The 14,659-nt window shown below is 43.9% G+C and overlaps 1 protein-coding gene across 1 annotated transcript in view; it reads right to left on the reverse strand.

The window, feature by feature from the left end:
* The window catches only part of VWF (von Willebrand factor), a 1,005,270-nt gene that overhangs the window by 437,294 nt on the left and 553,317 nt on the right, over window positions 1-14,659 (reverse strand). Inside the window, exons 28-30 of the mRNA XM_069628335.1 lie at window positions 11,403-12,880; window positions 6,361-6,480; window positions 1,305-1,448 (exon numbers count right to left, since the gene is read on the reverse strand). Coding sequence (XP_069484436.1) covers window positions 1,305-1,448; window positions 6,361-6,480; window positions 11,403-12,880 — 1,742 coding nt within the window. The remainder of the gene's footprint in view (window positions 1-1,304; window positions 1,449-6,360; window positions 6,481-11,402; window positions 12,881-14,659) is intronic.

Raw genomic sequence — 14,659 nt, forward strand, 5'->3', positions numbered from 1 at the left:
GGTCCTGCATTGTAAAATGCATTGTACAATGATAAAAGTTACCACAAGTGATAACAAATTACTAAAAGTAGTAACAAAGTAACAAGACCAAGGGAAAAAATGTTTCCCGTACCGACAGCCGGAAGGACATGTCAGTTTCCCCATAACAGATTAACAAAAGCCAGTGTAGTGAAGTTTAAGGCTCACTGCACTGTAAAAAGAACAGGTCAGATTAAAAAATAAAAGTAAAAAGTTTGGGGGTCCAAAGAAATGGAATTATGATTGGTTATTTATAACATTCTTAATACTGAAGGGGTTTCTAAGCGCGGATCCGGGATTCGAACCTGTGTTGCTCTACGTCGACTTGTTACCAAGACGAGCACGTTGCCACAGAGCTATACTACCCGTAGAAGTCTTTCCTAACACGTTTGATACATTAGAACCCGGCACGCGCTGTCCACGGGAAATAGTACACGTGGATTGGCTCTTTTCAGACGTACGTGCATGCCTGCCTTTGTTCCCGGCTGGGGGCGTGACAGCCCCTTATCCAATGAGGAGGATCGAAACGGGGCAATCCCAAGGCTGGAGGCTGCCTTCGTCCAAGCCAGGGATTCAGGTAAGTTTTTTTTTTCCATCCTCCCCCGTCCCCTGCAAACTATCCCCTTCCCTCCCTCCCAACCCCACTTAGCTTCTTTTTTCTTTTTCTCGGGAGCTAACGCGCTGGGAACACTTCTGTTCCCAGTGCATCCGCTCCCTATGGCCACCATGGAAAGGGAAAATGGACTACATTTTCCATTTCCCGGTGGCCATTTTATTTGACTTTTTATTTTCTGTTTCGAAATGCGCCAGTGTTTCAGAACAGAAAAAAATGCCATTAATACCCCGGTCTGATGGGCCGGGGTACTAATGGCTATAAGACCCTCGGCAGCAGGCCAATACCGCCCACGGTAATGCTCCCGGAGCCACGTTTACGCTACGCTCGGGCCTGTAACTAGGGGCCCCGGGGGCATTACCTGGGCGGTATTGCTCGCCGCCTCAGGTCTTATTGGCACAATAATACACCATGGGAGAAAACACCCATTGACAATACAACTGCAGTCTTCTATGTAATAACCAACCAAACAGAAATTCAAGGAATAAAGAAAACATGGAAAAGAAAATGCCAATTTATAGAGGGAAATAGATGCTTGATTTATAAAAGAATATTTGAAACAAAAGAGTTGGTCAGTTGAAAATAATGGAAGCCATTAGAGATATTTAGCACTTCCTGCATTGTTGTTTCCAAAAAACAACTGTCTGTAAAATTATAAGAAGGGCTACTGTACCAATTTTACTGGGACCATCTTCTCTCCGTGGAATTAGGTTCACTGCATTTACAAGATCCTCTCGGGTTTGCAGGGCTTTCCATGAAATCTCCAAGGTGTTTGCTCGGCCGTACTGGAGGATCGACACTTGAGTTCTGTTAACACCTAGTTGAAACACATGCACAAAAACAATCAAACTGAATGAAAGAGAAATAGAAACTTTTGCGCTCAATTACGCTGAAAGTGTGGTTGGAATTTGAATGTTCAATTTTTAAACTCTAATGTATTTGTCATTGGAAAATGTTGTAATAAGATAAACATAAGCATGTGTTACTAGACACACAAAGTAAAATCTTTGCCTTGCGGCTGACAAATTGTGTTGTGACTGTGTGATTCCAAAACCAGCCTCTCCCTTGTCATGAAAACAGTACTCTTGTGTTCCATCAAACATCAGGAAAGCTGTCAAGATTCTGTAAAGTCATCTATAAGATCTCAGGGCCATCTTACCATTTTTTCTGTAGGATTCGGGCATTTAAAAAGAGAGAGATTGTGCAGTGGCATAAAGAAGTTGATAAGGATCATTGAACATATTAATATGTACATGGGGATGGTCTTCCATGTCTAGAAGTGCAGTTTGCATGATGGGAACATGGATTATGAGAGCCAGATTGCAATATCTTTCATGGTCCTGAAATTGCTTACTCTCGGACCAACTATCCTCTTAGATGCAGACCAGAAACTGAATGTGTTACCAACATTTTACAGGCAATGGCCTCAGGCTGTGGTCTTCAAACTGTGAGATTGGCCCCTTAGAGGGTCTGAAGGATGTCTAGGGGAGGCACGAAGCTCTTGAAAAAGGGAGTATAGGGACTGCTTTTAAGAGAAAATATAAGCATTTATGGCCTCTGGGGGGGGCCAGCAAAAATATTTGTACTCAAGGGGACTTGGCAAAAATATTTGTACTCAAGGGGGCTTGGCATAAAACAGTTTCAAAACCACAGGCCTAAAGAATTATAAAATTTCAAAAGCAAATATTTGAATCTGGAGGTCACAAGGCACAAGGACAATATGAGAAGTTCCAATATGAGAAGTTCCATGAATCCTTGCAGTCATCGTTGTCCAAGACAAGAGTGGGCAATATTTTATAACCATCATTGTCCAGGTCAAGAGGGGACTGTACTGAATACGCGTGAAAAGAAACATTGGTTTAAACAAGGTGAACCAGAATATTGTAACTAACATTACCCAAGCTAAAAGGTAACAATATTCAGGCAACGTGAAAATGTACAGAAAGAATGATTGTTGTTAGAAGGAGATTGTACCAAGTATTGCCTAAGCCAAAAGGAGACAAGCAAAGGAAAACAAAGTTGGCAGAACAGAAGCCCTCTTGGTGAGAATTATAATAAGGGGGAGAGAAATATAATCGTCATTGTTGGGGGAAGTGAACCAGTGTGAAATACATTGTCCATACATGAAACAATTGTTGATGTAATCTTCCACATTGAGGATTAAATTGTGGGACGTATTGGAGCAAGCCTCACCACAAGGTGCTAATAGTAGTGCTAGTAGTTTTGTCCTGGCAGGTGAGTAGACCTGGAACAGGAAACTTGGTAGTTAGTTCTGGCAAGCGAGTGGACCAGGAAGAAGTTGAAGAACTGCAGTGTGGTAGGAGGTAGTGGTCGAATGAAAGAGTACATCAGATGGTGTGCTTTGTTGAACTGTTGAAAAATAATCCTGTCAAAACTGTGTTATGTAAGAAGAAGTCTTTATAGTATATCAACCAGCAATTGTGGACATTTTGAAAATTGCCTTGGAAAATGAGGAAACCTATTGGGCAATAAGACAATTGTGTTGTCAAGTGAAAAACCTGTGGAAAGAACAGAGCTTCATGCCACACTTTGAGAGAAACGTTGGCTATTGAAAAATGTGCTTACTTTCTGACTTTTAGTTGGAATTCCTTTAAAATAATCCACTGAAAGGGAATTAACCCTGGATACAAGGATTTGTATTTATGTTTTCTATATGTGTTCTTAAATGTTATTTTGTGGATTTTGAACAGCCAATTAACCCTTTTTGAGTTTGTTGTATGTATGTTTGTGAGGTACAGAAATGTTTGGACATTAGGTCAGTTTCTTTTTAGCTTTTGGGTTTGTTAAGTTAGAGAGAGAAGTGTTTGTCCCACCCTCAGTGTTCAATAACATCACTAATGTGAGAAAACGTCTCATATTTCTGACCCCTCACTGAGTCCTGAAAGTATCAGTCACCTCACCATGGCTGATTAACTACAAAATAAAGCCACTAGTAGATATCTTGAAAGCTTCTCTAGTCATTTTCAGCACCCCCAATCTCATGTGGACCTGCAACTTTACCTCTCTGTCTTTGACTCTCAAATCTACTCTTGATAGTGCTAAAAGGAACTTCTACCTTTCTCTTATTGACTAGCACTCCAATCCTACTCGTCCGGTCCAAGGCACCATAATCTCACATTTTACTCCTCCCAAATCCACAACTACTAACAACTCTTTCAGCTGATGGCCTTGCCATGTCACTTGCATCCAAAATCACAGAAATCAGGGACTCTTGCGTAACCCTCATCTCACTCCATCCTCCTCCTTTTTTTATTGAACCTACCCAATCACCTCTCACTGCCTCTATCTCCCACTTCAGATATAGCAACACTGAGAAAGTCTTGAACTCCTGAAAAAGGCCAATCCACCCTGTGCCCCTTCAGATTCTCCTGAACCTCACCTTTCAAACCTATCTCCCTCTAGTGGCCTTTCACCACACTAACCTCTTCAACTTGTCCTTCGAGTCCGCCTGCTTTCCCTCTACTTTCAATACGGACCTGGTCATCCCTCTCCTAAAAAAGAAAGGGGCTGTTCCAAACCTGCCAGCCAACCTTTCACCTGTATTACTTCTCCCTCATTACACTAAGGTGTGGAAAGAGTTGTATTCAACCGCCTTACTAACTTTCTTGGCACACACAACCTTCAAGACCCCCTACAAGCTGGCTGCCGCTCCTGCCACTCCACTGAAACTTTCATCAATGTCTCCAACTGTATTGCCTCTGCTAAACATTCCAACCTATCATCTATCCTAATTCTCCTCGACATGTCTGCTGCCTTTGATACCATTTATAACTCTGATCTCCTCAGTACTCTCTCTCTGCTTGTTATTCATGATCACACCCTTTTCTGGATTGATTCAGACCTGGCACCACGACAATTGTCTGTTTTCTTGAACAACACCAACTAGCAACTCACCCTCTTACTAATGGTGTTCCCCAAGGCTCTGTCTTGGATCCACTCCTGTTCACAGTGTACACCTCTGCTGTCAGGGCTCTTATCTCTTCCTATAATTTCTTGTGCCAACTCTTCACTGATGACACCAAAATCTTTTTCTCCTTTCCTGAACTCTCAATAATAAATACTTCCTCCTTTCCTGCTAAATCCTCTCTCTTCTTCTCCACTACCAATAGAGTTCCCATGTGACAGTCCTCCCTATTTCTCATCAGCTGGAACTCAGAGTCTCCTATGATTCTTCGCTCAACTTCTCTACCCTCCTCTCTAAAACTGCAACAGTGGCTCCCTCTCAACCTCCTAAATATCAGAAAGGCAGGCACCTCCTTCCCTTCAAAACCCACAAACACCTCTTAACCACTCTAGTCTTCTCTAAACTAGACTTTTGTGCCAGTATCCTCTTTGGTCTTCCAAACTATTCATTCTTTCCCCTTGATAAGATTAGTACATTTGCAACCAGAACTCTCTTTGAGCTCCCTCATTTCACCCCTACTTTGTCCTTTCATAAACAGACTGCCTGGCCAACCATGCAAAACAGGGACCATCCATGGTAAAGCATCCCTGTATCTATCATGTTCTATCAACCCCTACAAACCATCTTGCAGCCTTCGCTCTGCCTCCTCAGCCACCTTTGTTGAACCTCACCCACCCTGTGCTACCTCTCCCTCCCTTTAACTCTTCATGCTGTCCTCTGAAATTCGAAACACAGTCCACACTGACGTATTCAAAAGCACACTGATAAACCACCCCCTCACTTCTGAGCTATCCTCTCGACTCTCCTCTCCAGTCTTAGTACCTGTACCTTACTTCTCCACCAACTGGACTCTTCTCTTTCTTTTCCCAACACTCGAGTGCGTAATAGTCTGAGTTTGCGATCACAGCTCTTGCTTGACACAGAGACTGCCTACATGCGCACAAATGCTGCCACCTACTTGTCCTAAGTTTGTCAACCGTATTGTCCCAAGTATCTGTTTCATCTAGCCCCTTCTCAAACCAGGCCATCCATCACTCTGCTTGAACTGTCCAAATTATATGAGTCTCACTGCTTCCCGTTTATCTTCTGTAGTACCTTTTGTACACTCCTTTGTGATCAAAACAACTTGTATTTCTGTATGTATGTATACATGCAAATGTATGGAATAAATAAATAAATATGTCTTACCTCAATATGCAACATGAGGTGAAAGTCACTGGAGTGTTAGTACTACCAAGAGTGAATTACTGCAATAGATGTACTTGGACCTCCCACAAGTATTCGATTGAGGGAGGTCAATTATGGAGGACCAGTAAAGGAAAACTTAAACAGGAGAATATACACTGGGGAAAGTTACGTCATCCAGAACATTTAATTTGTGCAAAAATCGTACTAGAAAATTGAATTTAACTTGTAAGGTTGTGTATGTGACAATTTGCCCAAAAACAAGAAGACAAATAGTTGACATACTATAAATCTTGGTACAGTGGAATTAAACAAGGTATTACAGTATATTTAAATAAAGTGTTATATGAGCAAATGGAATATTTTAATATAATCAAAAGACCTCCAAAGAATGTAAGTGTGGAGCTCACGATTCCCCTACCCCAGCACCACTGCTTCCATACCACGTCATCGCCCTTATGCCAAGGCCAATGGTGAAGGGGTTAAGAGCAGATCTCGAAAAAGCAACCGTGCTATGAAGTGTAAGGGAGAGGGAATGCCCCAGAATGCAAAATGACTGTTCCGCTCTCGCCCAGATCTGCTTTCCAAGTGTACACATCGTACAACTGCGACAACTCACCGATATCTGCTTTCTCGACAAAGGCCTTCACAAACGTTTTCATGTCTTCAAACTGAGATGCTTTGACGCTCGAGCTTCCATCAAGAATAAATAGCACATCCATTGGCTTGCTGCAGGGCACTGGAGGAGGAATGTTAAAAGAAAAGCAACAGAGATTTGGTAGTGGAACGCCTGTGTTATTAATATCCAACTGCATGGGGCATGTGAAACTGGGGAGCCCCAGGACCCTCTAAAATATTATCGGATGTGGCTGCAGTAACCTTTTCCTTATATTTGACATCTAATGGGTGTTGTTAATAGGTGTTGCCTGGCCTAATCTGGAGCCTGGTATTATTCCCAAAAACAGTTTACAAGCATAACCTCTTGGAATCTCCCACATTACAAGTATTCCCCCCAGCAGTCTTTTCTGCAATCATGGATTTAATAAGAAAGACGAGATTTTCAAGTTGGTAAGTATGTCGCTGGGGGATCAATTTCCAACTTTCACTAGTGTGTAATGTTTAATACCAAAATGGCAAAAAATAAATAAATATGAACGTATTATTTTATGTTGACAATGAAGAACTCCGTAAGGGAATCCCTTCCAAAAGCGTTCACTGAAGCTCAACACAGCAGGTGTCTTCCCATATCTAAATCACTGTCCCCCCGCCCCCACTATGGAGGCTGAGAGGGTTATTCCCGCTCACCCTTACTGTTTAATGTTTATAATATCCTGTATTAAATTGTATGCGATTCTTCGGGTGTACCTTCTACTCCTTTGCAGAGGACATCCAAATGATTATGAAACTTGAAGGAAGCATTCTGTCTATCACCCAGAACCTCTACTGATTTGTTTAAGAAGTTAACTCAGAATGCATGAAGCAGAATAGGCAATCAATGCACGCAGACCAGAGTACAGTACTATTCATAAACTGCCCTTCTGAACTTTGGAATGATCCATTCAACCCCCAACTTTATCTCTGATGACCAGTCCAATATGTGGAAGAACCCAAGCTTCCCTTCAGTCACAAATCTATCCTTGGCTCCACAGATCAAACAATTAGTCAGTTTCAATGTTGGTCATCTCCTGTCTGTCTCATAGAAGATTTGTATTTTGCATTTTATTAGATGTATAAAGCACCTTCGCCAAAGTGCTGCACAAACGACACAGTACACAATTCAAGGAATCTCAAAACATAAGGACGTTCATAAAGAATAAGAGAGAGCGCAAAACATCAGAACTAAAGGTCAGAACTAAAGGTCAGCATTAAGCAAGAAGATTTTAAGTTTAGTGCGGCAAAGATGTAATGATGGCAAAGATGTGACATCAAGGGGAAGAGAATTCCAAAGCTTAGGGGCCAGTAACGAAAATAAGCAGAAACGAGAATGGGGACAGAGGTGGGGGGCTTCGGAATAAAGAGTAGGAAAGTATTAGCGGAACAGAGAGGCCTAGAGGGCACATAGAAGGATAGTATAGAGGAAAGATAACGCGGACCAAGACCATGGGCGCGTATTGAGATAATGGTAAGAAAATGGAACAGTATGTGATTGTCACGGCAAAGCCAAGAGTCGGAACAAAGAGGATGAATCCGAGGTCCGTGGAGAGAGCAGACAGAGTGCAGACAGAGTGCAGATAGAGTTGAAAATGGAAAACAAAGGGGCAAGTTGATGGGAAGGAAGACCAATAAGAATAAAAGAGCAGTAGTCAGGTCGAGAAAATATGAGAGTAAAATAAGGTCCGAAAGGGCTCAGCATTATGGGTATTGTAGAGCTGGAAGCGACAGGATTTAGCAATAGCAGAGACATGGGGAGCAAAGGAAAGAGTAGGGTCCAAAATAACCCCCAAATTATGAGCAGGATGACCAAAAGAAAGAGAAGAGGGGGGAAAAATACAAGGAGGTGTTATGGGTGGGGGAAGGCAAAAGAGGGAATACACAAGAATTTCAGTTTTGTAGCATTAAGGTAAAGGAAGTGATCAGTCATCCAAGATTGCACAGCGAGAAGACAGGCTGAAATAGTTCAGTGCAGGGAGGCAGAAAATGAGGAAAGGGAAACGAAAAAATGTGGGAATCGTCAGTGTAGAAGTGGGATGTTAATCCAAAGGAGAAGATGGGAGAGGATAGGGGGTAGTTTAATGAGAAAATAGGGCCAGGGACAGAGCCCTGAGGGACACCATGAAGGAGAGGATAGTAAGAAGAGGTTTTACCAGACCAAGAGACTAAAAGCCTCTTTTCCTTTGCAGCTGGGGAGCAGGTGTAAGTGGATCTAGGTCACCTGGCCTAAGCCCCGCCCACCTGGTGCTTTCCTGCTTGCCACTCCTTTTCACCACTTAGCAAGCCCCGCCCACCTGGTGCCTTCCTGTTTGCCACTCCTTTTCACCACTTAGCAAGCCCTGCCCGCCTGGTGCCTTCCTGCTTGCTGCTCTTTTCCCTACTTAAGGAGCCCTCCAGCCTCTTTTCCTTTGCAGCTGGGGAGCAGGTGTAAGTGGATCTAGGTCACCTGGCCTAAGCTCCGCCCACCTGGTGCCTTCCTGCTTGCCGTTCCTTTTCACCACTTAGCAAGCCCCGCCCACCTGGTGCCTTCCTGCTTGTCACTCCTTTTCACCACTTAGCAAGCCCTGCCCGCCTGGTGCCTTCCTGCTTGCCGCTCTTTTCCCTACTTAAGGAGCCCTCCAGCCTCTTTTCCTTTGCAGCTGGGGAGCAGGCATAAGTGCATCTAGGTCACCTGGCCTAAGCCCCACCCACCTCGTGCCTTCCTGCTTGCCGCTCCTTTTCACCACTTAGCAAGCCCTGCCCACCTGGTGCATTCCTGTTTGCTGCTCTTTTCCCTACTTAAGGAGCCCTCCAGCCTCTTTTCCTTTGCAGCTGGGGAGCAGGTGTAAGTGGATCTAGGTCACCTGGCCTAAGCCCTGCCCACCTTCTTAGCCCTGCCTCTTTGTTCCTGCTCATAACACTTAGATGAAGGGCATCTCTCGCCTGGGCGTCCAAAGTGAAGGGCTATTGCTGTTTGGACCTGTTTGGACCAGGAGGATCCAGGGTCCAACCCCCTGCTAAGACAGCAGGTAAGCATGCACCAACATGTGTTTACACCCTTTGTCCCAACAGGCCAGCCCCCACCCTCTCTGGTCCCCCTGTGTTGTTCCCTTGTGCACCCCTCCCCCTTCCTGCACACAGGAGTCTGTCCTGATACATTCTGGTGTCACCATCACCGTCTTGTGGCCAATGCTGGATTTTACTTTTATGGACTTTATTGATTCACGGTGCGTGACCCTTTCTCAACTCTCATGCTGGACTTCCTTTGCATCTTGTACTCATGTTGGCCTGGAATCATGCTGTTCCATCTTCAGCTTGTATCCTGGCTTGCAACATTATGTGTTACTACTGACTTCTGCAATTGTATTCGCTCTCCTCTCTTGCTTCTCCACTCTTTTTGACTGCTTACTCGCTGCTCTCTCCTCCCCTCCCCTCTCCCTTTTCCTATCTCCTCCCCTCCTCCCCTTACTTTCTTCTATGCACTTACTCTATCAGAATTGTCCCTGGACCTACTATGATAGCAACCTCGTCTGTCGCTCCCCTATCCCCTTACTGTTGCCCCCCCCCCCCTCCAGCACTATCTGAAACGTTGTCAGGCCTAGTACGATAGTCACTTGTTTTGTTCCTCCCCTCCCTTTCTGCACCCCTCTTCCTCACCTTTTGTTTTTCCTCCAGCTCTACCAGAAATGTCGTCAGGCCTAGTACAGTAGTCGCCTGTCTGTTTCCATTTCCTTCCCACTCCCCCCTCCCTTCCTTCTGTATGTCTTAGCTCATGCACTATCTGAAATGTCGTCAGGCCGAGTACGATAGTTAATTTCACATCCTTACTGTTCATGGCCTGTAAGAATGTTGTATTTTCCCTTGTTCCCTTCCTTGCCTTGAAGCGCTTTGAAACACATTGTGTATAGGCGCTATATAAATAAACTATCATATCATCATATCAAAGGAGTGGTCACTAAGGTAAGAGGAAAACCAGGATAGAGCAGAACCTGAAAACCCAAAAGAAGAAAGAGTGGAGAGAAGAGTGGGATGGTCCACAGTGTAGAAAAGCAGCAGATAGATCAACAAGAATCAGAATAGAGAAAATCTTGTACTAGCGAACGTAGAGCAGAGGGTTGGAAACCCTTAGGAAGGCCGTTTCCGCAGAATGATGAGGGTGAAAGGCTGAATGGGGAGAAGAACGATTAGAGTTGGAGTCAAGATAGGAGGAAATATGGGTATAGACCACCCATTCAATTATCTTAGAGAGGAATGGAGGGAGAGAAATAGGAAGACAATCTGAGAAAGATCTGTGGTGGGAGAGGTGTGCTTTACATAGAATGACAAGGAGTGGTGGAGATACTGTCTGACTTACTTGCAAGGGGCACCCCACTAAAATGCTTTGTGTTTCCTAAGGACTCACAAATAGTGGCAGGCATAGTTGTTCATGTTCCATTAGGGATACTTTTGGCTTGGTAGCACAGTTGATACTTGTGGACACAATGATATCAGATATTTTGATTTAAGCAGTACTCCCAAATATTCTGTGCATATGTTTGCTTAATTTTCTCTGTTTGTGCATTCAATGATCCACTTTCTCAGTCTTTGCATTTTAGCTCCCCCTCACTCGCTATTGCACCAGACTCTGCATTTTCTACACTCCCTGGGAAATCCTGCATATTTTTCCTTAGGTATATATTTCAAAATTCCTCTTCCTTCCCCCTCCGGTGGTGATTACAGTGATATAATGTCCTATTGGTTCATTTGCAGAGACTATGCTGATATCAGTCATCTTTTATTAACTTAACATTGGGAGTGTGATAATGGATCTGTGACCCTGATCCAACCTCCATTTTACCAACATGAAGTTTCCCGACTGCAGGTTCCCGATTTGTCCCCCCTTCCAACCGTGCCTACATCAAGCGGTCCCCTGAACTGCATTTTTCCTCGATCTTACCGCCTTCCTTCCATGACTATTATTGTCCTCGCCTTGGTTTAGTGCCCCACCAGCTACATAGTTAAAGTAATATGCAAAAACTAGTAATGAGTTACCTGTGACAGCCGCTGTGATAGGTGGCAAGGGGTGGGTGGTGCTAGCCAATGAAGTTACAGTTGCCGTAGTTGGTGGTCGTTGTTCTGGTGAGCAGCAATTATCAATGATCAGATCTGGTACATTCACAACAAGATCATTAAAGTCTGGTATCACGATCGGTGTTTCGGATTTGCTTATCAGAGTCAGCTCTGTTAGGTCCACATTGTTGCTCACGCCAATGGGTATGATGGTGATATCTTCTCGAGTTTGTGTTATGACATCAGTAGCGGGGTTGCTGATCACCATGTACACTAGGTGAGGCACCTGATCCCTGCTACCACTGTTTGTGCCAAAGGAGTGTTCAGTCACGTAGCGCAAAGCATTCCCGGTATTGGTGGCATTTCCCCCTTGGTACTGTATCTCTCTTACCCGTTCGATGATGTCTTGCTTCGTTTGCTTCTCTGTAAAGGAATACTCGACAGTGACTGTGTAGGAATACTGGATGATAGTGATATGGATTGTTTCTTCTGAAATATCCATTTTCTCAATTACATTTTCAATAAATGTCTTTGACTTATTGAAATTTTCCTCTGTTACATTTCTGGATGATTCAATCACAAAAACGATATCAACAACTTTACTATGCAAATTTTCCCTCGTGGTTGGACGTACCTGATAAGCAGCAGTTGTTGTAATCGGTTCATGGCCTACAGGAGGGGCTGCGGTTTTGGCTATTTCTGTTACTTCAACCACAGTTGGCCGTTTGGTTGTAGTTTTTGCAATATTTGTGGTTTCTTCTGGCACAAGATCACACAGGTAATGTACAATCTCATCTCTCTGATCGATTAGTTCGTCAGCATTTTCCAACAAGAAAGCCTTGTTGTCCGACAATCGACTTTTGATAAGATTCACTTCGTCCATGCTCACATCTGGTCCCAATGCCACTGGTATGACGGTCACTTTTTCCCTCGTCATAAGTGATAGGATCGAATTGATTTTGTTTTTTGACTTGCTAGCACTCAGCAAAATAGCTATTCTGGCGGCGTCCTTCCGTGGAGCCTTACGAAACACATAAATGGCCGTGTATTTAAGAACCTCATTGATGAAAGCAGCTGGACTCCCCGTGTATTTCATGCCTTCTACAATTTTGATCATCTCTTCTGATCTCTTATTGTCCTGAAGTCCAAAATACAGATTTGAGCCTGTATCGTACTGCACCACTGCCAGACGGATTTTCTTTTGAGAGACGTGGAGTTTGCGGATCATGGTCGCGATGAAGGACTTCACGGTTTGAAACTCATCTTCACTTAGCTTGGAGGTACCGTCCACCAAAAAAACGAGGTCCATCTTTTTACTGCAGTCATATTGCCCTTCATCAGGTACTTCGGGAAAGTCTGTAGGCGTGGGAGCAGTTGTTGATAAAGGCAAGTTAGGCTTAACAGTTGTTAGAATGTCTCTTTCACAGGGTGCACAGAGAAGGCTGTTCCCTTCACAATGACTAAAACAGAAAAGATAGTATCTGGTTAAGGCAGAACTCTGTGATGACCATGCATGTTCCAACATTATGACTTGATATCAAATGTGCCTGAGGACACTCGGATTCTTTTAGGTAGGTGGCAGCGCAGGTCGCAGTGGATTAGGGTAAGATTCTGTTCTTGCTTTACTAGAACTAATTCTGGTTGCTTGCTGAGCAAGGCTAACTGCACTGTGACTGCAACTTCTGTTCTTGCTTTCAGGAATTCTGCTTTACTGTCCAGCGGCACAGAGCATTTCGGCTGCATGTGGTGTATGCATAAGTCTACAGTGCTGCACCTAAAGGAATCTATGTGAAAAGACTGAATTTAGAATGCCAGGCTCCCCATTTGAATTTATTTTTATTTGGGGTGGTAACCCTCACTCCACCCGCCCGTTCCACCCCTTCGCCCCCGAATAGGGGGGTAAACGGAAATGATGAGCCCAGCATTTTTACCCCAGTTATTCTAATACCGGTATAGAGTTGCGTAATGAATTCAAGTGGACTGCAAGCAATGGCTTCCGTTGTTATGTGCGTGCACTGCCAATGATAAACCAAAGCATGGTGGGGCTAGGGTGAACATGCACTTATCAAGAACCAAGATTTTGGAGCAGGAGATCCTTCCCTACTAATCTTTATATGTGAAAGCTGTTACGAGTTGCACATGCATCAAGTGAAAGTTAACTTTTTATATCAGGACCGGAAGCTCACATTATGCTTGTTTATACCACGTCAATCACCACGGGGAGGATAGCTCAGGGGCAACATGCTCACCTTAGAAGCAAGGTGACACAGAGCACCACAGGTTTGATCCCCGGGTCTGCGCTTAGAAACCTCATGGTATTAAGCACGTTATAAATAACCTATCATATCATATCAACTTTAAATAAAATGCTATAAATGTTTACCCGTGCTAATAATCTTCTCCTTTCGGGATATCATCCAGGCAAGCACCTGCTGTAGACGCCTTGGAGGCCACAGCTGCATGGGCCGAGTGACCCCCCAAAAGTGGAGGTGTCCGCCCCTAGCCAGGGTGGTGGGGCTTGCAAAAGGGAAAAAGCAGGTCTGGACAAGCCAAGGGACTAAGGCCAAAGGTTCGACTTTCATATTCTTTAAGGCATTGAATCACACATACTTTAACGGTTCTATGTTCTTTCATCGCCGGTAACTTCAAAGCCTGGCATTTAAACGTGTATATTATAACGAAAATGTTCATAGATGTATTTTGTTTTTTTGGGGGGGTTACTCCACCCAAACTCCCCCTCCCCCACCTATTTTTACTTATTCCCTACCACCCCAACCCCTTATCTTCCCTTTTCCAATCCCCCCCTAAAAAAATGTGATGAACATTTTCGATATAATGCGCATGTTTAAATGCCAGGCTTTTAAGTTACCGGCGATGAAAGGATGTCGTACCAATTTAACATTAGAAGGAAAAGCAAAATAGAAGATAGACTTGATTCACATTTAGTTGTCATGTAAAAATTGGAAAAAACACTGAGTGCTCTGACATTCAGGGCCCTGCGAAATGAGATGAGAGAACATGGCCGAAAGAGCTTTGAGATAAAGGAAGACATAATCAGGCCAATAAGATAAAAAGGCCAACACCATTTTCACATTCTTTAGGGAAGTGTACTTAAGGGCTGGTGGAACTTAAGTTTAAAGCTCCTCATTGTATGCTTGATGGGAGGCGAGTTAGCTATGGTAAGATTGCCTTCAATGGCATGACTAGAGATGCAAGAACTATGGCAATTACCGCTCAGT

The sequence above is a fragment of the Ambystoma mexicanum genome, chromosome 12 (assembly GCF_040938575.1).
Source record: "Ambystoma mexicanum isolate Mex_15411 chromosome 12, UKY_AmexF1_1, whole genome shotgun sequence".
NCBI classification, from domain to species: Eukaryota; Metazoa; Chordata; class Amphibia; order Caudata; family Ambystomatidae; genus Ambystoma; species Ambystoma mexicanum.